Below are 24814 nucleotides of genomic sequence, written 5' to 3'. Positions count from 1 at the left end.
CACAGTATGGTGGATTGCGGAGTATGTATGTAGATGTAGAAACAGCAAAGAACTCGTAATAGCACAATAAATGATTATTTACTTCACGTTGTTCATAATGACTTGAAATATACGGACTGTATCTCGTATATCGGACGTAGGCGATACGAGTGTAACTGGGAACCATATTAATTGCCCACATCGTTTCCTGTTACAGGTGAGGAGCGGGTGCAACGCTTCCTGGGCAATGAATCGCACAAAGACCACTTCAAGCTGCTGGAGAAGGACCACAACTCGCTCCTCGTAGGAGCTAGGTGAGTACAGATTGTCTTTACTTACTCCCACAGTGGCCGATCTAGAATTGAAAAATCAACAAACAAGTACACGAATCCCACGTTATTTCATAGAACCGTGGACTAACACGTCTATATCTAGTCCCTGACATCGCCCCAATATCGACCGGCATTTTCAAATGTGACTTCCCTTGTAAATAAGGTCACCGTCACAACTATTCATTGCTTCCAGTAGACACTACACATATGATACAACAGGTAAAGCAGAGAGGTACAGACAGACATAATCTGAGAGGGCGGGTCGTGAATCCTGTTGGGATAGCTCAGTAGAACAGCATTTGCCCGTGAAAAGCAAAGGTCCCAGGTTCTAGACCCAGTCCGACACAAAGTTTGAACCTGCAAGTTTACGATCCGTGCAAACTCTGCTGCAGAATTAAAGATCAATTTTCTACTACTGAAGTTAATCGCTTGACCACTGTCACTAAGGTAATCGGTTTTGATGAAAGATGGCACAACTTACGACCGTAATTCAACGACAAAACAAATTTACGTATCACGACAAATTGTTCCTAAGCAAATGTAACAGCCCTTTTTGTCATTCCTCGTATGATGCTTGTTGTCTGTGTGGTGGTTGCCTCACTTTTCTTGACCGCTGTTTCAGAGTTCTTAAATCGAATGCCCAAAAGCTTTTCCTTTAGTGATGGGAATAAAAACAAATTACAGGGTGTAAGATCGAGTCTACAAGGCGGATAAGTATACCGATAATGCTGAACCGGGACACAAACTGCGTTACTTGATTTGCAACGTGAGGCCGGGCATTGTCATGATGAAGTCGCCACCTAGTCCGAGAAAGTTCTGGTCGTTTCCTGGATATGTGCTTCCTGATTTTAGCCAATACCAACGTGTACTGTACTGCTGTAAGATCAGTGTGAGTGGGAACCACTTGCCGGTAAATCATGCCATGACAGTCAAAAAAATGTAGCCACCATCACTTTCCGTACAGATGCTGAACACATTTCCACATTCGCATTTTTTGCTATTGGAGAACCTGGCGATTTCCACACTGTGCCGGGCTCGTTTTCCTTCAGGGTCACAATGATGTAGCCATGAATCATCACCGCTGATAATGGATTTCAGAAGCGCATACACTCCGTCAGCAAAGAGACGCAGTACCTCAATCTCTTGTTTGGGAGTCAACAGACGTGGCACAAACACAGATCATATGGAGATGATCCTGCATAATCGTAAAGACATTGCCATACGAAATTCTCAACACTTCACTGAGGTTACGTAATATAATCGTCACGGACAATCACCGCATCTGTGCCGTTGACTTCAGTCACAGCAAAAGCTGAAACACCAAGTCCACCTTGCTTAACACATGCAAGTCGGCCTTCTTTGAAGTCCTTGAAATATCTAAAGACTGTCGTACGAGGTTGTGTATCACCTTATCACCGTACACTTGTTGCAGCTTTTTTTTAAGTCTCAGTGGTTGCATGGCTTAAACAAACACAGAATTTTATTGCGCCGTACTGCTGCTCTCGCATCACCTCCATTGTTTGGTATGCGAAATGCAAAGAGCATCTGAAAGATACAGCATCACTAACAACCAATCGATACGATAGTGCTGCCGCCTGTGGACATTACACACAAATCTACGGTCTTTTCAGACACTGATGGCACAGATAGGAACCTTATCACGGAAGCTACAGAAAAAAGCAGTCTCAGTCCGTGTTATATAAATTAGCGAAAAACAGTCTAAATCGCAAAGATTATTTTATTTAAAAAAACTGATAGTAAAAACTGTACTGGCACCACTTCAGAAGACACCTCCTCATTATCTTTGACAGCTATGATCTACCTCAGTCGTTGTGGTAACACATGGCGCCCGTGATACACAGTTTCGACATTTGCTGGCCATCTTACTAAGTCGTCTCCATAGCAACGGCGTCCGTAGATACCAAGTTCAGATCAGAAAAGTGCACCAGTGTTCTATTAAATTTCGTATTATTGAGAACACAGCATAATTACTCTCTAATTTCATAGTTGATAATTATTTTACACAAATGCATTTGTTTATTCTATACACACATTCTACTGACAAAGTAGCCGATGCTATGGATATGTTATCCTGCTTAAATAAATTATTTTCGCCACATAGTACTACAAGAAATACGAGAAATAACTTTGAAATAATCTTATTACAGTATTCACTATTTTAATAATCTTTCTGTCCTATAGAGCCTGCCGGTGTGGCCGAGAGGTTCTAGGGGATTCAGTTTGGAACCGCGCGACCGCTACTGTCGCAGGTTCGAATCCTGTTTCGGGCATGGATGTGTGTAATGTCTTTAGGTTAGTTAGGTTTAAATAGTTCTAAGATTTAGGGGACTGATGACCTCAGATGTTAAGTCCCTTAGTGCTCAGAGCCATTTGAACCATTTGTCCTATAGACACCACTTTTTTTAAATAATTATTCACTTTTAGATAAACTGCACTTCAAATGATATGTAATCTATGTACATCGTTCCTCATTGGCTGACGGTGACGTCAATCAGCACAAATACGCCCTCACTAGATCTACTAATATATAAGGCTATGCTGCCTAGCCAACAGCAGCAGTTCAGCGACTGGACATCGTCGGCTTCAGCTGATGGGTAACCACTCTTCGCTTTTAGTAAGTATAAATTACTTATATTAAGTCACTGAGTTCTTTATGAAACTAACAAGATTTCTAACTTTCACGGTGCTACTCTGAAGATGGCCAAAGTCTCGGCTGAAACCGGTCTTTTTAAATAAAATAGCCATTGCGATCTAGACTGTTATCCACTAATTTTATATAGCTTACAAGATCGCTTTTCTCCGAAAATGTTTCCAAAAATTTCCAGTCGTTTTTGATCATCCCACGTAGGACACGTGCGCTCGTCTTCTCGTCTTATGCAACTGTTAGACCGCTGGCATCCTGTGTGTAACCTGTGAGGCCAGACGAGCAGGCACAACACGCGGCAGACAGACTTCCCAGCAGCTGTTCTTCCTCCTCCTCCTCCTCCTCGCTCCCAACTGCGACACGTCCCCTCCGGCTGCTCCCGCAAAGTTTTTGCTGCTGGCGCTGCGAGCCGCCGCGGCGTGGCGCCGTCTCCCTGCCCTAATGAACGCGTGCGCCGGCGTCACAGAGTTTCATTACGGCGGTCTGCCAGATATATCGCCGCGATTAACCCCGCCGCCATCCGTCGCGTAGCTGCGGCCGTGCCGGAGCGCCTTATCGCGGACCGGCGCCCACCGTTCTCGCTGGTGGCGGTTGGCTGCCAACCACACTTGCCACCCGCTGCCTTGACATGGTAACCCGCATGTGTGCTGTCTTTCCTAGCAAGGGATGAAAAAACTAGTTGCCCCTTACCACACAGACTACCTTCAAACCCTCCCCCCCCCCCCCCGCCTTTTCTCCCCCACTGAGGAGCGTGGATACACACTGGTGTGCAAAACTTAAGAACGAAAGTATGTTTCTCATGTGTCATTGCCAATGAACATAGCTCGGTGAAACTTGGGCCATGGACAGAAACAACTACCACAGTGCAGCACAAAAGATACTTGAAAGAAATACTGAATGATGCGAACAGAGATAATTATACTGACGTCACCACTGTTCATGATGGTCTCCCGTGCATTACGAATGACGGGACAAGGTTTCTTAATAGGGCGTGTGATCACCAAGAACAGCAGTGCATGGTCTACAACGTGCTCTCATGCTGCCTGCAAGGTCTGTAAGGCGTTCTAGAGGAAGGACGATCGTTTTCTCCAGCAGTGCAGTTGACAATTGCTTTGATACTCATTGGTGCATGTAGGCATTCTGGAATACGTCTACCCAACGCATCCCAGCATGTGCTCCATGGGATTTAACTCCGGGAACAGCCACGACAATGCATTCACCGAATATCATCTCTTTCTAAGAGTTGATTCTTATGCGCTGTTCGAATGTTGTGACTCCCGTATGGCGTGTGAGAAGGCTGGTCATCAGGGCTTAGTATGAAGCGGAACTCATCACTGAAGACAATTCCACTCCAGTTAGTGCGATTTCAGACGGAAGACGCCTCTGACGACGCATCGAGATTCTACTTCCCGTTTTATTATCCTTCATGGCAAGGCATCCCGGACTTACATTTCAGCAAGATACACCCGCCCGCGTACGGCGAAAGTTTCTACTCCTTGTTCTCATGGGTGGCAAATTCCACCCCCGCCAGCAACCACACCCCAACTGAGATCATTTCGAAGAATGTGGGCAGGGTTCCCCAACAATCTCGGGATTTTGATGATCTAACGCGCCAGTTGGACAGAATCTGGCGCGATATTCCTCAAGAGGACATCCAACAACTCACTGAGTCAATGTCAAGCGGAAGTATTTTAACTCAGAAGAGTGTTCGGGGAGCCACTCTGTAGCAATACTGGATGTGTGGGGTGTCGCCTTTTACTACTGGAATTTCTCAAGTCCGTCGGAATACACTATGAAGATGAATGGATGCACGTGATCAGACAGGGTATTTACGTATGTGTCACCTGTCAGAATCGTGTCTAGACGTATCAGAGTTCTCATATCACTCCAACTACACACGCCCCACGCCGCCATTATAGAGCCTCCACCAGCTTTTACAGCGCCCTGTTGACATGCAGGTCCACGGATTCATGAAATTGTCTCCACCCAAATACATGTCCATCCGCTCGAAACAACTTGAAACGAGACTTGTCCGACCAGGCAACATGTTTTCAGTCATCAACAGTACAATGTCGGTGTTGATGGGCCCAGGCGAGGCATAAAGCCGGCCGGGGTGGCCGAGTGGTTCTAGGTACTACAGTCTGGAACCGCGCGGCTACTACGGTCGCAAATTCGAATCCTGCCACGGGCATGGATGTGTGTGATGTCCTTAGGTTAGTTAGGTTTAAGTATTTCTAAGTTCTAGGGGACTGATGACCTCAGAAGTTGAGTCCCATAGTGCTCAGAGCCATTTGAACCATTAGAGGCATACAGCTTTGTGTCCTGCAGTCATCGAGGATACATAAGTGGGCATTCGGTTCCAAGAGCGCATATCGATAATGTTTCATTGAATAGATCGCACGCAGACACTTGTTGATGGCCCAGCAGTGAAATCTGCAGCACTTTGCGGAAGGGTTGCACTTCTGTCACGCAGAACGATTCTCTTCAGTCGTAGTTGGTCCCGTTCTTGCAGGACCTTTTTCCGGCAGGAGCGACGTCGGAGATTTGATGTTTTACCGGATTCCTGATATTCACAGTTGTTGTTGTTGTTGTTGTGGTCTTCAGTCCAGAGACTGGTTTGATGCAGCTCTCCATGCTTACAGTAAAGCTGCATGCCCTCGAAAAAAATTACGGCTGTACTTTTACCTTGCTTTCAGCCGTTCGCAGTACCAGCACAGCAAGGCCGTTTTGATTAGTGTTACAAGACCAGAGCAGTCAATCATCCAGACTGTTGCCCCTGCAGCTACTGAAAAGACTGCTGCCCCTCTTCAGGAACCACACGTTTGTCTGGCCTCTCAACAGATACCCCTCCGTTGTGGATGCACCTACGGTACGGCTATGTGTATCGCTGAGGCACGCAAGCCTCCCCACCAACGGCAAGGTCCATGGTTCACAGTACTATCGTGAAATGGTCGTATGGGGAAATCCATACTTCATCGCTACCTCGGAGATACTGTGTCCCATCGCTCTTGCGCCAACACCATATTCAAACTCAGTTGAATCTTGATAACCTACCATTGTAGCAGCAGTAACCGATCTAGCACTTATACGGGCGTTGTCGACCGCAGTGCCATGTTCTGCCTGTTTCTGTACTTGAATAGGCAGTTTCTTTGGCTCATCAGTAGAGTACACACCACGGAAAGCGACCACGGCTGAACGGCGACATCGGACGGGAGAGGATAAGTTGGCCCGGCAGGCCCGAAGTGCAGGCGAGGATAAGTAAGGACGCGGCTTGTGCCTCCGAGGCGGCGCTCGCTAGTCGATCGCCGCCGGCGACAGCGCCTCCGCTCGCCGCGGCGACGTCTCGCCGGAAGACGGATGGCCCCGCCGCCGCCGCCGACGCCGCCTCTCCCGCAAATGAATACATTCGTCGTGTGGAGCTCCGGAACAAACAGCGTGCGGCGCGCGCTGCTAATGCGTCGCCTGCTCTCGAGACGCGCAGTGATGGATCTCCGCTGGAGGACTTTCTCCGCGCTGCCACTCACTGCACTTTGCGCGTCTGGCGCCGAGTCTTCCCGGCGGCGGCGGATTTGTAGGAAGTCCTGCTCCTTCCGCTCTTCTGGAAACTGGTGTGCGATTTTGGTTGCCCGTGTCTGCGCGCTTAATTCAAGTCTGACGAGCAAGAGAACTGGTCCTAAACTTTTAATCATCACGTCCAAAGTTAATCACTTAATTTTTGGTTTGTTTGTATTGGTAAGGCAGCGTTAGCAAAGTCGTGGGTTGAGGAGTGGAAGTGACTAAGGGTTATTTGGACTGTGAAGCCTTCTATTGCTGCCTACTGGCACTTCCAGGAGAGTCGAAAGTGTAATGTCCTTTTTATATGCCCAGCCAGTATTTTTCACCTTGTCGAGGTACGTGAAAGCGAGGCGACATTACACTATCTGCTACTTCAGTTAAATTTTTTAATAATGTCCGCTCTTTGCGCTAATATGAGTCTGTATGCAATGTTACAAAGAATGATTCCAATGGCTATGAGTGCTATGGGACTTAACTGCTGAGGCCATCAGTCCCCTAGAACTCAGAACTACTTAAACCTAACTAACCTAAGGACATCACACATATCCATGCCCGAGGCGGGATTCGAACCTGAGACTGTAGCGGTCGCGCGGTTCCAGACTGAAGCACCTAGAACTGCGCGGCCACTCGGGCCGGCTCGATGTTACAAAAATCTTTTAAAGTCTCTCTTGCTAATAAGTTTAGATTCAAATTATTGCTGTCGGCTAGTTGTGTTGTTTAGCTGTTGCCACGAAAGACGCTTATTAGCAGTTACTACGTGGGTGATTCGCGTTTCAAGGTGAATTGTTATCTTTGATTAGCGTAGCCCTTGTACACGTCAGTAATTCCTTCAAAAGACAAGGGTCCTTTCAACACAGCACGATGTTTTGTCCGCTGAAATGTTATTCCCTTGAATATTACTGTGAAATAAAATTTTATTATTAGTATTATTGTCCGGAGATAATCCAATACACGGTTCACATCTCGTGGTACTTTGTTAGAAATCGTTGGACACTATAGTTTTTCCTTAACTCGGTTTTTACTTTATATATATAATTTCTTTGATATGATTAACTACTATGAATGGCCACACTTTAACTCGATGATAAATGTCCAAACAAGGTCAGTAATCGAAAGACAAGTTGCGACGCGATATTTGTGTAGTAGCTTCAGCAACCACTGAAGTTCTTTAATTGGCATTAATGATGTCGATCTTTTATCGATTTAGATGTTCGCTAGATATAAGCGTTATCTCTGTTCTGTCAATTCTCGTACTTCTGACAATAAATTAAACAAACAGAATTTACTTTCAATTTGCCTGGTTTTCAGTGAAGTTAAGTTTCACACTCATGCCCGAGAGAGGACTCTAACCTCCGGCGGGAGGGGCCGCGCAATCCGTGACATGGCGCGTCAAACCGCGCGGACACTCCCTGCGGCAAACATGAATGTATCCCTTCTCTTGTTAACGTAATATTTGTATGTTTACTTTTTGTCAGCTGTAATGATGCATTATGTTAGCGTTCTCATTGGTGTACTAACAAGAAGGCCATTGTTAAGTGGCGCTAAGTGGTTCATGCTGTAGATACAACAGAGTGGTGCTAAAGGCTGGTGCATCGCATTGCGCGTCTTCTCTCCTGTTATTGTGCTACACCTTTCTACGTGCATCGTAAACAAAACACAAGTCAAAAAAGGAATATTGTTAACTGAATCCGAACAATTTTGTATCAAGAAATAGTTACTGTATCTTGGCAAGCTAAACCATTGTAAGAAATAATTTCTGTAGTTTTTCCAGGGAAATCTTTTCTTAATAAAATCCTTAATTAATTTGATTTTGTAGAGTTAGCTATTGTGTTTCGCTCAAACCAGGCTTCTCCAAAATCGACGACACAGCAACGTTCCTCGAAAATTTTAACTGCCTCATACGTAGAAAAAAAAAGAAACCTGCCGATGAGGTAAACAACGCATATTACAGTAGTAAGTTTATTTTCTCGAGTGATTGCCTGGGTATGGTCCAATACGTAAAGAATATTGCTCATTGGAATCCTACAGCCAAGTACGTAAGAGAAGCATTAAAGGTCACCAGAGCATAGGGCAACGCAGACAGGTCATGGATTTTTTATTTGTTTCGTTGCTAAGACTCATATTTTCGCATACCTTTTTCAGTGACTGTCGGAGTATTGACTTGCTAATGCGATCCGCCAGCAGGGCAGCACGGATGTCCGTCTCTCTAGCTGCCAGCCATATCGGGCGCATACAAATGCGAAATATATGAATACGACCGAGCCGGATTTAGTATCCTGTTTCGTTCGCCTTCCCTGTCTAGCGGGCATTTACATCACTCCCGATATATATATGGGTTCAGTTGCGCATTGATTTATTTATATAGTGAAGATGATAGAAACATTCATTAAAATTTTCTCTGAGTTCACAGACTGTTTATTATAGCCAGACCAGTCACTGTGTGTACCTGTCAATGACGGCAGTCCTGCTTCTCGTTGTTCAACGGAGTAAAGCACATTGATTTATTCATACAGACAGGAAAAAAATGGAAGTTAAATGTGTAAGTATAAAGTTTCGCAGTGAATAATAGTCTTCTTTCTGTGGAAGGAAAACAAAGCTTATTGTATAGTCAAGAACTTCTGTGATACTCCATTGTTCTCCTAGGAACACCATTCTCTTACTTGAGCTATATAAGAGCGTAATATTGCTGTACTGCTAAGACTGGAAGTTATTGGTCTCCTCACGGAGCAACGTGGAACTAGAACCAATTCGTCTCAAGACAATGCAAAGGAAGAAACAAGTTCACATTGTTAGGCTGGAACATCCGAACGAATAAATATTCATTGCACTGAATACTGTAGAAGTATTTTTAAAAGCATGCTTTTTGAATGTGTGTTTTTAAATATATATTTGTAAAGACATTTTGAAAGATGTATTTTTTGAAGCTGTATTTGAACAGATATTGCAGCATAATGAAATGGGTTTAATATAAGAATAACACATCTACATATTCGCCCATAAAAGCGACGATGCAGGTTTATGTTTGTATTTTATATGAGAGTTTAAATGTAGTTGATAGCAAATGACATTTATTTACCATAGTGTGATTATAGTGCAGTAACTGAATTAAACTGATATCTCGTGACATGGATTCAGAGTAACGTATATGGGGTGCCCCTGAAGGAATGGTCAGTATTCACGGATATAACAGGAAACATCACTGAGAGCAAAGTCTTGTAAACATTGTCTCTAAAATGTATACCTTAAGAGCTATGAACACTTCTTGATCTTCAGTACAGTGAAATTCATGTATTTTGCGGCAAAAGTGCCCAAACCCTTAAGGTAAACATTTTAGAGCTCATGTTTACTAGACTTTTCCTCAAATGATAGTTTCTGTAAAATCCCTGGATAGTGGTCATTACTTCTGGAACAACCTGTGTGTGTGTGTGTGTGTGTGTGTGTGTGTGTGTGTGTGTGTGTGTGTAATGTTGTTTGTGTCCTTGTGGCTGCCCTACAATCTTAATTTCAAGAGTCGCTGCTTCCCATATATATCTGTTCAGAGTTTTATATAAAGCAGAGAGTATATGTCTATGTCTGGGGTCTCCTCCAAAACCCTGGATCGATTTCAACCAAATTTGGCACAGAATCAATAGGCCTCACGAGCATCAACACTATGGGGTTTATAACCTCCTACCTCCAATAGGAGCAGAGATACGGGGAAAATGTGTTTTTTTCCGGCTCCTGGCCTATAGACTGCCCTGAATGACAGGTATGTTGTGTGGAAACAGTACTAGCATGCCAACTCAACCTGCTTTGCAGCGCAGCCTACGTACCAGAGACATGAAACATTTTTCAGCACCCATCTTCTAGGCTGCCATGCATGACAGCGTGTTGTGTTGGAGCAGTATTGACCTGATTTGCATGGCGGTCTGCACGGCAAGGATAAACAAATGATTTTCAGGCACTTGGGGTGGAGCCACCGTGCATGACAGTTGTTTGTGGAAGTAGTGTTGTCCCGCTTCGTTGAATTATGTCGCAGGGGCCGCATGGGCTAATGAGCATAACTGGCGACAGGTTGAAATGAATACAGGAGGGGATGGATGTATCACGGGAGAAGAGGGACGAGGAGGAGATGCATGTGGCAGTTATCAGGTGCAGAGGCGTGGTGAGCAGATTCGAAAGAAAGAGTGAGAGGTGGAGAATGAAACAGAGAGGGGGAGAAGTACATCGTCAGAAGGAGGTGGTAGGAAGATATGATCAGAGAGGGAGCTGGAGGAAATGTTATGTTTTTACTTCCGTTGAAACTCTGCAGTGGGGCGGCGTTCCAAATAATTTCCGGAAATCGAGGAGTATGGAATCTGCATGTTGCCCTTCATCCATAGTTTGCAGTATGTAATGGTTCTTTATTTACGTGACCATTACGGCACTCCAACCCCAGTTCTCGATACCAGTAATATCGTACTACTTTTCTGTGAAGTAACAGACATATTTTTGTGACAATATTCACATTGGGTTTTATTAATGTATAGGTACTCCGATGTATCGATATATTTCAGTGATATGGTTCTTGTGTGTATTCATTTCTGTGAGACTGTCATAATCTTTAACTTACTTGTAACCGTTTTGGCGCGAATGCGCACAGAGCAGTCTTTGTTTCACTTTGCAGAAGTTAAGTTGTTATTTCGCTTTGTAAAAGAAAAGTCAAGTCTTGTGTTTGGTTAAAATGGAAATTAAATATATGAAGATTGATACAAAACTGTTTTCTTGATGATGTGACAATTAAGAAGTAGTATATGTGAATTTACACGAAGTTTAATAAAAATCTGGATCGTGGCCACCAAGTCAAAAATTATTTCTGCCATACCATTGTTCTGATCTGGGATTGTTTGATCATTAAGAATTTCCTGAAAAACGCATTTGTTAGGTCTTCAAATATTGCTAAAATACAGATCTGGACCTTCTAGCAGTCAAAGTGGAATCACCCTAGACTCAACAAGATAAGCCATAACAACTTCGACGAAACCTACGTGGGAATCCATTCAATGTAAGTGCCAAAATTAATGACTTTTTTACAGTGACTTCATTATTTCCATTCTGACGATACCATCCACAGTCAATAACTTTGTTGTTGCCCGATAAAGCGAACATATGCTGCGTAAGCAACATTATTAATCTGATTTCTAACCGACTTTGCAAGTGGTGGTATTGTTAGAAGTACATCATGTGAGATAAGGGCAAGCTGAGTTTAACGTGAGCGATGCTTTCAAAAACCGTGCTGAATTGTGGACAAAAGCTTTCCCCTCTCAAGGAAATGTATTATGTTCAAACTGAAAACATATTGAAGGATTCCGCAGCAAATCGACGTTAAAGATACTGGTCTGTAATTTCTGCGGTTCCGTTCCTTTGTCCTTGTTATATACAGGAGTCACCTGCGCATTTTCCAGTCGCTTGGGACTCTGCGCTGAGAGCGACAGTCGCGATCAATGCAAGCTAAGTGAGGGGCCAATGCTGTAGAGCACTCTTTGTAAAACCGAATTGGGATTCCATGACGACCTGGCGAGTTACTTCCTTCCAACTCTTTCAGTTGTTTCTGTACACCAGGATGCTTATTACTGTGCCTTCCATACGGAAGTACGTGCAAATGTCAAACGGTGGTATGCTTTACGACTCTGCTGCGTGAACTATTTCTTAAATGCGAAATTTAAAACTTCGGCTTTACTGTTGCCATCGTCTGTTGCCACATAATGTAAATTGAATATGTTCTTTTATGTCAGTTTAGGATTCCGTGTTGTATCTCTGGATAAATCCACAGTGCAAATGTAACAGTCTTTGACGATAAACTGAACGAAGCAGGTAAATGAAGTAAAGTACACTACTGGCCATTAAAATTGCTACACTAAGAAGAAATGCAGATGATAAACGGGTATTACATTGGACAAATATATCATACTAGAACTGACACGTGATTACATTTTCACGCAATTTGGGTTCATAGATCCTGAGAAATTAGTACCCAGAACAACCACCTGTGGCCGTAATAAAGGCCTTGATAGGCCTGGGCATTGAGTCAAACAGAGCTTGGATGGCGTGTACTGGTACAGCTGCCCATGCAGCTTCAACGCAATACAACAGTTCATCAAGAGTAGTGACTGGCCTATTGTGACGAGCCAGTTGCTCGGCCGCCATTGACCAGACGTTTTCAATTGGTGAGAGATCTGGAGAATGTGCTGGCCAGGGCAGCAGTCAAACATTTTCTGTATCCAGAAAGGCCCGTACAGGACCTGCAACATGCGGTCGTGTATTATCCTGATGAAATGTAGGGTTTCGCACGGATCGAATGAAGGGTAGGGCCACGGGTCGTAACACACCTGAAATGTAACGTCCACTTTCAAAGTGCTCTCAGTGCGAGCAAGAGGTGACAGAGACGTGTAACCAATGGTACCCCATACCTTCACGCCGGGTGATACGCCAGTATGCCAATGACGAATACACGCTTTCAATATGCGTTCACCGCGATGTCGCCAAACACGAATGCGACCATCATGATGCTGTAAACAGAACCTGGATTCATCCGAAAAAAATTACGTTCTGCCATTCGTGCTCGCAGGTTCGTCGCACACCATCGCAGGCGCTCCTGTCTGTGACGCAGCGTCTAGGGTAACCATAGCCATGGTCTCCGAGCTGACAGTCCATGCTGCTGCAAACGTCGTCAAACTGTTCGTGCAGATGGTTGTCGTCTTGCAAACGTCCCCAACTGTTGACTCAGGTGTCGAGACGTGGCTGCACGATCCGTTACAGCCATGCGGATAAGATGCCTGTCATCTCGACTGCTAGTGATTCGAGGCCGTTGGGATCCAGCACGGCGTTCCGTATTACCCTCCTGAACCCACCGATTCCATATTCTGCTAACAGTCATTGGATCTCGACCAACGCGAGCAGCAATGTCGCTACAATCCGACCTTTATCAAAGTCGGAAACGTGATGGTACGCATTTCCCCTCTTTACACGAGGCATCACAACAACGTTTCGCCAGCCGGTGTGGCCGAGCGGTTCTAGGCGCTTAAGTCTGAAATTGCGCGACCGATAGGGTCGCAGGTTCGAATCCTGCCTCGGGCATGGATGTGTGTGATATCCTTAGGTTAGTTAGGTTTAAGTAGTTCTAAGTTCTAGGGGACTGATGACCTCAGATGATAAGTCCCATAGTGTTCAGAGCCAACAACGTTTCACCAGGCAATGCCGGTCAAGTACTGTTTGTGTCTGAGAAATCCGTAGGAAACTTCCCTCATGTCAGCACGTTGTAGGTGTCGCCACCGGCGCCAACCTTGTGTGAATGCTCTGAAAAGCTAATCATTTGCATATCACAGCATCTTCTTCCTGTCGGTTAAATTTCGCGTCTGTAGCATGTCATCTTCGTGGTGTAGCAATTTTATGGCCAGTTGTGTATTTGCTTCCCCTACAGGCAGTGGCTTCTCTTGCCAATTTTTATTTCGGTTCTGCACGAGTGGGTGGTAGGGTCGTTTGCTGCTGCCCACTTGCGGCTACCGGCACCGACCTCCACCAAGCCTACGGTCGAGATGATTCTCGTCAGTCGGATTCTAGCGCCCAGAGGCGGCGGCTCCGACTGCGTGGCGGAGCGGAGGACGCAGCGCGGTGGCCGTATTTCATTACCTCAATTACAGGCGGTGGGCGGACGCCGCCTCCGGAGGTGGCCAGTGTCCGCGACAGCGACAGCGGCGGTAGAGCGGGACGAGTGATGAATGGAAGCGGGGACGCGCCGTGAGGGGCGCAGGTTAATTCAATTAAACGGCCGCGGCGCTTGCTATCAATTTGGATGCCGGGCCTCGGCGCGCCTGCTGAGGTAAGGAATTGCGGACGGCCGTCGCCCCGCCGTAACTCACGTCCGCCTCGATGGACGCCGCCGCCGCCGCCGCCGCCGCCGCCCCCGCAGCCATCGCCGTCGTCATTGCAGCGTGGCTGCCGTCGGCCTGAGGGGCCAGGACGAAAGCAGTCGCCAGCACTGTCTGCAGTCTGAAGAAAAAAAAATGGTAGTTACCCCGTAAAAGAGCACACCGGTCGGTTTGAGAGCTGTAGAACTCGTTGTTGTGGTCTTCAGTCCTGAGACTGGTTTGATGCAGCTCTCCATGTTACTCTATCCTGCGCAAGCTTCTTCATCTCCTAGTAACTACTGCAACCTACATCCTTCTGAATCTGCTTATTGTATTCATCTCTTGGTCTCCCTCTACGATTTTTACCTTCCACGCTGCCGTCCAACTCTAAATTGGTGATCCCTTGATTCCTCAGAACATGTCCTACCAACCGATCCCTTGTTTTAGTCAAGTTGTGCCACAAACGTCTCTTCTCCCCAATCCTATTCAATACCTACTCATTAGTTATGTGATCTACCCATCTAATCTTCAGCATTCTTCTGTAGCACCACATTTCGAAAGCTTCTATTCTCTTCTTGTCCAAACTATTTATTGTCCATGTTACACTTCCATACGTGGCTACATTCCATACAAATACTTTCAGAAACGACTTCCTGACACTTAAATCTATACTCGATGTTAACAAATTTCTCTTCTTCAGAAACGCTTTCCTTGCCATTGCCAGTCTACATTTTATATCCTCTCTACTTCGACCATCATCAGTTATTTTGCTCCCCAAATAGCAAAACTCCTTTACTACTTTAAGTGTCTCATTTCCTAATCTAATTCCCTCAGCATCACCCGACTTAATTCGACTACATTCCATTATCCTCGTTTTGCTGTTTTTAATGTTCATCTTATATCCTCCTTTCAAGACAAGACACTATCCATTCCGTTCAACTGCTCTTCCAAGTCCTTTGCTGTCTCTGACAGAATTACAATGTCATCGGCGAACCTCAAAGTTTTTATTTCTTCTCCATGGATTTTAATATCTACTCCAAATTTTTCTTTTGTTTCCTTCACTGCTTGCTCAATATACATATTGAATAACATCGGGGAGAGGCTATAACCCTGTCTCACTCCCTTCCCAACCACTGCTTCCCTTTCATGTCCCTCGACTCTTATAACTGCCATCTGGTTTCTGTACAAATTGTAAATAGCCTTTCGCTCCCTGTGTTTTACCCCTACCACCTTCAGAATTTGAAAGAGAGTATGCCAGTCAACGTTGTCAAAAGCTTTCTCTAAGTCTACAAATGCTAGAAACGTCGGTTTGCCTTTTTCTTAATCTAGCTTCTAAGATAAGTCGTAGGGTCAGTATTGCCTCACGTGTTCCAATATTTCTACGGAATCCAAACTGATCTTCCCCGAGGTCGGCTTCTACCAGTTTTTCCATTCGTCTGTAAAGAATTCGCGTTAGTATTTTGGAGCTGTGAGTTATTAAACAGATAGTTCGGTAATTTTCACATCTGTCAAGTCATACCAGGAACTAATTGAGTCTTGTTACCAGAAATTAAGATTTTGCTCTCAAATCTGCCGGCTTCCTTGGTTCTGAATCAAACCGTCACTTTGAAAACTAACCGACACCTCGGGCAACCGTACAGGTTTATCTGCCACCACAACAGCCAAAAAAATAATATAGAAGAAACATAAGAAAAATTCTAGGTCCTGAGAAAAACAAGGAAAATAAGTGGATTAAAAGGAGAAATGAAGACTTATACAAAAATACAGGAAAGATCGCTGATACAATGAGGAAGAGACGGCTAAAGTCTTATGGACATTTAAAAAGAATGGAAGAAACACAGATTACAAAGAAAATTTTTAATTACGTTAGTAAGCTGAAAAAACTGTAGGATGGATAGAAGCAGTAAAGAAAGACGCCAACAAAATAGGTGTTACAGAAGAAATAATATGTGACAGGTTTCACTTAAGGCTACTGATAGAAAACGCAAACTATGAAGGAGATGAGCCAAAACCTCGACCCAAGAGAGTGTGGACAGATGAGCAGAGACGAGCAGTTGGCGAGAAAATGAAGTAGTACTGGGAAGAACGGAAGAAAAAGAAACATCATAAATCTTAAATTGTGTGCTGTCCATTGCTGGCCAAATTCATAAATAAAAAAAGAAGAAGAAACATAATACTGTCGATGTTGTATCTCTCTTTGTGGGTTGTGACGTCACATGACAAGTCTTCACTTATGGATCAACCCGGATGTCCGGCGTCGGTCGGTTCATCACACTCCTTCTGTGTGTTGTTGTTGGCTGTAGCCAGATCCTGTTTGAATTAATACCTAGACGATGCGGGAGTGACCAGTTACTGTGTACAGATATAATGATAAGGTCAAAAACAGACCACTAGGAGACGGCGTTACGAGTTTTCATTTTCCTCATAAAGAGATTTTATCTTTTACGTAAGTCCTGACAAAATTCAACAACAGGTAGGAAGGAATGTAGGACGCAAACAGCGGCGCCAATACTCGCCCCTCTGTCTGCAAGTGAAACGTGCTCGTCAACCTCCTGTGCCTGTGCTAACCGTTTCTTTTCGTTCCCGGCGCCGGTGAAACCGAAGATCACAGGAGGAGCCACGGTAACGGTAGCGGCTCGCCTCGGCCGGGACAAAGCCAGACTGGAAACAAAGACGGCGGCCCGCTGTGTCAGGTTTCTCCATGCTGGAAATTTCCAGAGAAAGAACTTGTAAAGGGCCTCCTTCCTCCGCGCCTCTGACACGGCCCTTTAACTTCGCTATTACACGTCGCATTTGCATATTTACCAGCACGCTCTTTGCGGTTAACCTTAAGATAACGTGCCTTACGTCATATCGCATTTCTGCCAGACAGGTTGAGACAAATTACCTTTCCCTTTTACTCGCATCTCATTTTCTTTGCTTTCCTCTCTTTTTTTCATGCCTGTCGTGCCGACTTGGAGTTACTGCGTCTGCGCAATGAGAGCGTCGGTAATGGGGAGGGTAGAAACGAGCGCATCTGAATGTGAGTGATACACTGGTTTCCATAAAGAGCAAGATTCATTGCAATACTTTGGAGGAGACAAAATTTGAGAGCCGAAAGAAACAGCATATGTGACTGGGTCTTTCGCAGAATGAACTAGGGCGTTGTCGTGGAGCAGAAGTAGCCGCTTCGACTACTTCCAGCGACTTTTCTTCTTGACAGTATCCTCCAAGCTCGTGAGAAAACTTCGGTAGTATGCTCCTGCGACAGTTTACATCTCACGGTTATACGGGGGCCGTTCCATATTTTCTTCCATAATTTATTGTGTGTCATTTGACTCATCATTACAGTTGCAAGTATGATTAGCAGTTCCGGGTTATGACGCAACCTCTACGCCGACATCATTTCGCAGACTAAGAGAAACGCCGGCCGCGGTGGCCGAGCGGTTCTAGAAGCTTCAGTCTGGAACCGCGCGACTGCTACGGTCGCAGGTTCGAATCCTGCCTCGGGGCCGGCCTGTGTGGGCGAGCGGTTCTAGGCGCTACAGTCTGGAACCGCGCGACCGCTACGGTCGCAGGTTCGAATCCTGATTTGGGCATGGATGTGTGTGATGTCCTTAGATTAGTTAGGTTTGAGTAGTTCTAAGTTCTAGGGGACTGATGACCTCAGATGTTAAGTTCCATAGTGCTCAGAGCCACTTGAACCATTTTTTGAACTAAGAGAAACCGTGAGATGCTGTCATGCGATGGGTGCGACAGATTGTAGAAAAGAAGTTCGAAGAAGCGCTACAGAAGTTAAAGCGGCCTGGTAATTGAAGTAATGGAACCCAGCATGTTGTCCTCGAGAGCGAGTTTTCGTCAGAGACAACGATGTCGTCAGGAGTGCTCTACGGCAAGTGTGACAGGACCGCTGTTCTATATAAATAAATGATCTAGCGGACAGGATGAGCATCAATCTGCCATTGTTTTCTGACGATGCTGTTGTGTGCGGGAAGGTTTCAAAGATGAGTGATTGTAGTAGGATACAAGATGACCTAAACAAAATTTCTAGTTGTCGTTATGAATGACAGATACCTTTAAATGTAGAAAAATGTAAGGTAATGCCGATGAGTAGAAAAAACAAACTAGTTACGTTCGGATACAGCATTAGTAGTGTCCTGCTTGAGACAGTCACATCATTAAAATACCTGGGCGTAACGTTGCAAAACGATATGAAATAGAACGAGCATTTGAGGATTGTGGTAGGGAAGGCGAATGGTCAACTTCGGTTTATTGGGAGAATTTTAATAATGTGTGGTACATCTATAAAGGAGACGAATTTGGGACACTAGTCAGACCTATTCTTGAGTTCTGCTAGAGTGTTTGGGATCCGCTCGAAGTCGGTTTAATGTAAGACATCGAATCAATTCAAAAATGGCTCTGAGCACTATGGGACTTAACATCTGTGGTCATCAGTCCCCTAGAACTTAGAACTACTTAAACCTAATTAACCTAAGGACATCACACACATCCATGCCCGAGGCAGGATTCGAACCTCGGACCGTAGCAGTCGCGCGGTTCCCGACTGAGCGCCTAGAACCGCGAGACCACCGCGGCCGGCGAATCAATTCATTGGCAGGCTGTTACAGCATGCAAGCTCCCTACTACGTCTCAACTGACCCATGAAATCAGCTGATATCCTTCACGCAGCAGATGATACGTAGCAGTTGACATCCATTCAATTTAATCGCACCCATTTTTCGAATGTTCAGCACCCATGTTAGTACAGTTACAACTTGTCGCGAGACTTCGTTTCGAATTTTCTGATGAAGTACCATGTCAGAAACAAGTACTGCCCAAGTGTTTCGGATCTGTACCTGGTCGCATTAAAAGAAGACATCGAAGCAATTCGGAGGTGGACTGCTAGAGTTGTTACTGTTAGGTTCGAACAAAGCGCAAGTACTACGGAGACGCTTCGGGAGCCTTGTCCTTGACAATCTCTCTTCATCTTGTCCGCCCACGTAGTGACAGCAGTTGGGGAAAATGGGCTGTAGTGTGCAGGGATACACCTCCAGTGATTGTCCCGACACCTACGGTTATAACAAAGAACTACTTAGTTGCAATTGTAATGAAGAGTCAAATAGCAGACCGTCAGTGGCTGGAAAAAATAAAGTATAAATCAATATGGGACGTCCCTTGTAATCTGTTATCACCATACTATGACTTTCTCTAAAAGCAACACCAGCTTTCCGGATGAAGGTTCGATCTTAGTCTTATTCAATGACGGTGAAGCCACCTGCTTTCTTTCCTTGTTTTGCTCTCTTGTCTCGGGGTCGTATTGATAGATGCAGCACTCGTTCGTGGAGACAAGGCAGCTAAAGAAGTCCCGGGGATCTACACGACACAGCTGTAAAATTTCCGCTGCTCCCTCCACTCGGCGTGCTTTCGGAATGACTGTTGAGCAGTCGCGGAACTCAGTGAGCGGCCATGTTTGCCTGCTCCAAATGTCGCACAAGATGTTAGCAACTGGTCCACTTTTTCACTATCACTTCGATTGTGACTGACCATTCTTCGAAAATAGGGGATCCACTTATCTTGTGACTCCCAGTGCTCCAAAGAGATATTCTGCCATTTCGGGCTTCGTGACGTGTTCGACCGCGCCGAAAGCACCTGCGCCGCATAAACATTTCTCATAGGATAGTGTATTGTTGCCGTACACTTCCCATTAGCATAGATTGTTGCAGAGTTGTTCCCCTTCAAATACAGAAAACGGATTAACGCACGTTACCATGTGAACAGGCTGGGCCATTTTGTTCTTGTCCCTATAGCGACGTGCTAACGCGCTAAGGCGAAGGAATTTCAGTGTGTACCAGGACTGCAGGCAGGTACCTGCAAACAAACGAAAAATTAATTACGTAACAGTACTGCTTCGAAGTGATAATTAAACCCCTCCCGCATCAACAAAATTGGTTATTGTAAGACCTGACATTATAAGATGTTGGAGAAAAGCGATAGAATGAACCTGTATTTTTAAAACTTTTAAAAGCAATTTACAAAGTATTTTCAATGTTTGGAAACTAAAAAATTGATGAGATTTAAGTGATTACTAGTTTCTGTTGCTAAACATTCGTCTTCAGATCACGCATGGCAATGACACTGTGCCTATATAGGAGCGCTTCGCGGCCTTGAACACCCAAGAGATGTCTACTGGCCGCCATGTCATCCTCTGCCTTGTGGTATCGTGCAAATGCGGTATGGAGGGGCATGTGGTGTGCACACTGGTCACCAAGCCGTTTCGCAGACTTTCCAGACAGTGGATCCGCTACTATGCAACCAAGTAGCTGGTCAATTGGCGCCTCGAGAGTGAGATCACCCCGTGCCATTCCTTCCACCAAGCAAACAACATTGGCAGTGCGGGGAATCGAACCCGCTTCTCTGGGTCCTCCGCAGGTACCTGCAAACAAACGAAAAATTAATTACGTAACATTACTGCTTCGAAGTGATAATTAAACCCCTCCCGCATCAACAAAATTGGTTATTGTAAGACCTGACATTATAAGATGTTGGAGAAAAGCGTCTGCCCGCATCTCGTGGTCGTGCGGTAGCGTTCTCGCTTCCCACGCCCGGGTTCCCGGGTTCGATTCCCGGCGGGGTCAGGGATTTTCTCTGCCTCGTGATGGCTGGGTGTTGTGTGCTGTCCTTAGGTTAGTTAGGTTTAAGTAGTTCTAAGTTCTAGGGGACTTATGACCACAGCAGTTGAGTCCCATAGTGCTCAGAGCCATTTTTTTAGAAAAGCGTCTACGCTGACAACTCAATCACGAAGGCGGACGTGTCTTTATACACTGTAGCTTAAAACGCAACCGACTCGTATTACAACGTGGTACATGCTAATGAATGAGCCAGGTTTCCATACACTATCAGCTATACCAACGAAGTGTCTAATGGTTCAGATGGATCTGAGCACTATGGGACTTAACATCTGTGGTCATCAGCCCCCTAGAACTTAGAACTACTTAAATCTAACTAACCTAAGGATATCACACACATCCATGCCCGAGGCAGGATTCGAACCTGCGACCGTAGCGGTCACGCGGTACTAGACTGAAGCGCCTACAACCACACGGCCACACCGGCCGGCTAACGAAGTGTCCGCCCCCGGTAGCTCAGTGGTCAGCGCGAAAGCCTATCAATCCTAAGGGCCCTCTCAGGGACTGGGTGTTGTGTTGTCCTAATCATCATTATTTCATCTCCATCGACGCGAAAGTCACCAAAGTGGCGTCAAATCGAAGGACTTGCACGAGGCGAGTGGTCTACCCGACGAGAGGCCCTCGTCACACGCCATTATTATTATACCAACGAAGTTACAGAATGGAATTCTGAGCACTTATTAAGAAGTGTGCCTCAGCACCAAGTTCTTGGTTACGAATTGTAACTCGTCAGTATCATTCTTCAGGGATTACAATTCGTAACGGGGATGTGTTAACTTTTCACTCAGGTATACTTTATTTCACGTTCTTAATTCCAACGAGTTACAGTTCGTTACTAGCATGTGTTAACTTGGAACTCAAAACACTTCTTCCCAAGTGTTTAAAATTGCGGTCTATCACTTCGATGGTATAGCCAATAGTGAATCGAGACTTGGCTCATCCATGTACCGTGCTGTAATAGCAGACGATGGCGGTCTAGCCTGCAGTGTACGTAGACACAGTATTCTTACTGTGAGTGATCTGAAGATGGCTGTTTAGTAACCGAAACTTGTAATCAACTGTAGGTAACATGAAACTTCCTGGCAGATTAAAACTGTGTGCCGGACCGAGACTGCTTGGGTAGCTCAGTTGGTAGAGCACTTGCCAGTGAAAGACAAAGGTCCCGAGTTCGTGTCTCGGTCCGGCACACAGTTTTAATCCAGCAGGAAGTTTCATATCAGCACACACTCCACTGCAAAGTGAAAATCTCATTCTGTAGGTAAAATACTTTTTGCGATTAAACAAAAAAATTGTTACGTTGAAAGCATGGTAAAGTGATTTTAATAAACCTCCAATTTTGGAATTGATTGGCTATTTACTATTTCTGCAAGAAGGTAAAAAAATGGTTCAAATGGCTCTGAGCACTATGGGACTTAACTGTTGAGGTCATCACTCCCCTAGAACTTAGAATTACTTAAACCTAACTAACCTAAGGACATCACATACATCCATGCCTGAGGCAGGATTCGAACCTGCGACCATAGCGTCTCGCGGTTCCAGACCGGAGCGCCTAGAACCGCATGGCCACACCGGCCGGCGCAAGAAGGTAATTTTCCTTTTTTAAATGTTGGGTAATCCTGCAGTCGCCTGTCACCCTGACTGAAATCGAGTTGTCCTCAATTCTTTTGCAGCAAGTCACTAAGAAATGTGTGTTTCTTGGGTCGATCCACGCAGCGAGGTGTCCCGCCAAAATTTGCCATTCGTGTTAGCTTCTTACACTCGTACAAGGTAATGGAGTCATGGGCTCATCTCACTTCTTCATCCCGGATCGTTTGTGTATATATATATATATATATATATATATATATGTGTGTGTGTGTGTGTGTGTGTGTGTGTGTGTGTGTGTGTGTGTGTTTTGCCCGGCCAACCATAACGGAGGGTAAGCGCCGCCAGTCTTGGGGGAGCTGCACCACGCCGTCCATAAGCTTACGTCGTCACGGAGCGGCAAGTGAATCAGGCGGCACGAAGCGGCGCCGTGGGCATCGGCGCCGATAAGACGGCGTCCCGTCTCGTCTCGTCTCGACCCTTCCCGCCTCGCCTGGTCCCCTGCTAATAACCATCTCGAGCCGCTATCAGACTTCGCCAGGCCCTGCGACAGCGCTCCGCCGTTACGGTCCGGCGCGCCTTTCTGCCACCCAGAGGGCGATATCTGGACGGCTTCCTCCGATGCGGATGCACCCACACGGACGCCTCCTTCCTTTAAGAAAGACCCCTAACTGGTGCGCTCACGCATGAAGCAGGGCGCCACGCCACCATACTCTAAAGCGCGTGTCTAAGGCACAAAGCAAACCATTTATTCACCTTCCAAAGTTCGCGTCCACCCCTTCTGACACACACACACACACACACACACACACACACACACACACACACGTGCCGTTATTCGCATCTAAGAAATCCTGAGGTTCCTTCCGAGCCAAAGTTACTCACATTTAGAACAAGTCACTACGTCCATACTTCACGGAATGCTAATAAAATAATCAGACGCAGGAAAGAAGAGCTGTCCCCTAAGACCCATGTACCTCTTAGTATTTCAGTAGATTTCCTCAGTTTCGTTTCTCCTGCTCTGTACGTCGGATCAACCCAAATATTCGTAAGGCGTCCATCGTCAGTGGAAGACGCTGTTTTCTTTCTCGCGACAATTTAAATAGTCTTCAGCTGGTGATTTTTGTGCATCTCACTCTTAAAATGGAGTCTAATTTCTCGATATTTAGCGTTTTAATTTTCAATGGCACAAACGAAGCAAGAATTACCGTGTAGGGATGTATATGACAGGAAAAAAGCACTCCGTCTTCAGGCCACGAGTGGCCAACCGGGACCATCCGACCGCCGTGTCAATGGAGGATGCGGATAGGAGGGGCGTGGGGTCAGCACACAACTCTCCAGGTCGCTATGATGGTATTCTTGACCGAAGCCGCTACTGTTTGGTCGAGTAGCTCCTCAATTGGCATCACGAGGCTGAGTGCACCCCGAAAAACGGCAACAAATGGTTCAAATGGCTCTGAGCACTATGGACTTAACTGCTGTGGTCATCAGTCCCCTAGAACTTAGAACTACTTATACCTAACTAACCTAAGGACATCACACAGCTGGCCGAACTGGCCGTGCGGTTAAAGGCGCTGCAGTCTGGAACCGCGAGACCGCTACGGTCACAGGTTCGAATCCTCCCTCGGGCATGGATGTTTGTGATGTCCTTAGGTTAGTTAGGTTTAACTAGTTCTAAGTTCTAGGGGACTAATGACCTCAGCAGTTGAGTCCCATAGTGCTCAGAGCCATTTGAACCATTTTTTTTTTTTGACATCACACACATCCATGCCCGAGGCAGGATTCGAACCTGCGACCGTAGCGGTCACGCGGCTCTAGACTGTAGCGCCTAGAACCGCACGGCCACTCCGGCCGGCAAATGGCAACAGCGCATGGCGGCGTGGATGGTCACCCATCCACGTGCCGACCGCACCCGGTGATCCGGTGATCGCACAGGAACCGGTGTATCCACTGCGGCAAGGCCGTATATATGACAGGAAAAAAGAATAAATTCTCCAAAGATGGCAGGTAGGCCAGTTTACGAAAAACTATTGGAAAAAGTGAAGGGAAGGGAAGTCTGCCCCTAAGAAGGCAAAGTACTATTAACATTATACAGGGTGTCCCTCCTAAGAGCCGTCTGGCGTATTTTCTCTGGTATTTCGACTGATATTTGCAATTTCGTTTTTGCAC

General features: G+C 45.7%; 1 protein-coding gene across 1 annotated transcript in view; it reads left to right on the top strand.

Annotated features, from left to right (window-relative positions):
* Positions 1 to 186: 186 nt before the first annotated feature.
* The window catches only part of LOC124799122 (semaphorin-1A), a gene marked incomplete at its 5' end in the record, with an annotated part of 341830 nt that continues 317202 nt past the window's right edge, over positions 187 to 24814 (top strand). The window contains one exon of the mRNA XM_047262659.1: positions 187 to 293. Coding sequence (XP_047118615.1) covers positions 187 to 293 — 107 coding nt within the window. The remainder of the gene's footprint in view (positions 294 to 24814) is intronic.

This window comes from Schistocerca piceifrons, chromosome 5 (assembly GCF_021461385.2).
Source record: "Schistocerca piceifrons isolate TAMUIC-IGC-003096 chromosome 5, iqSchPice1.1, whole genome shotgun sequence".
NCBI classification, from domain to species: domain Eukaryota; kingdom Metazoa; phylum Arthropoda; class Insecta; order Orthoptera; family Acrididae; genus Schistocerca; species Schistocerca piceifrons.
Note: the sequence above shows the minus strand (reverse complement) of the source record. Positions and strands in the feature narration are given on the sequence as shown.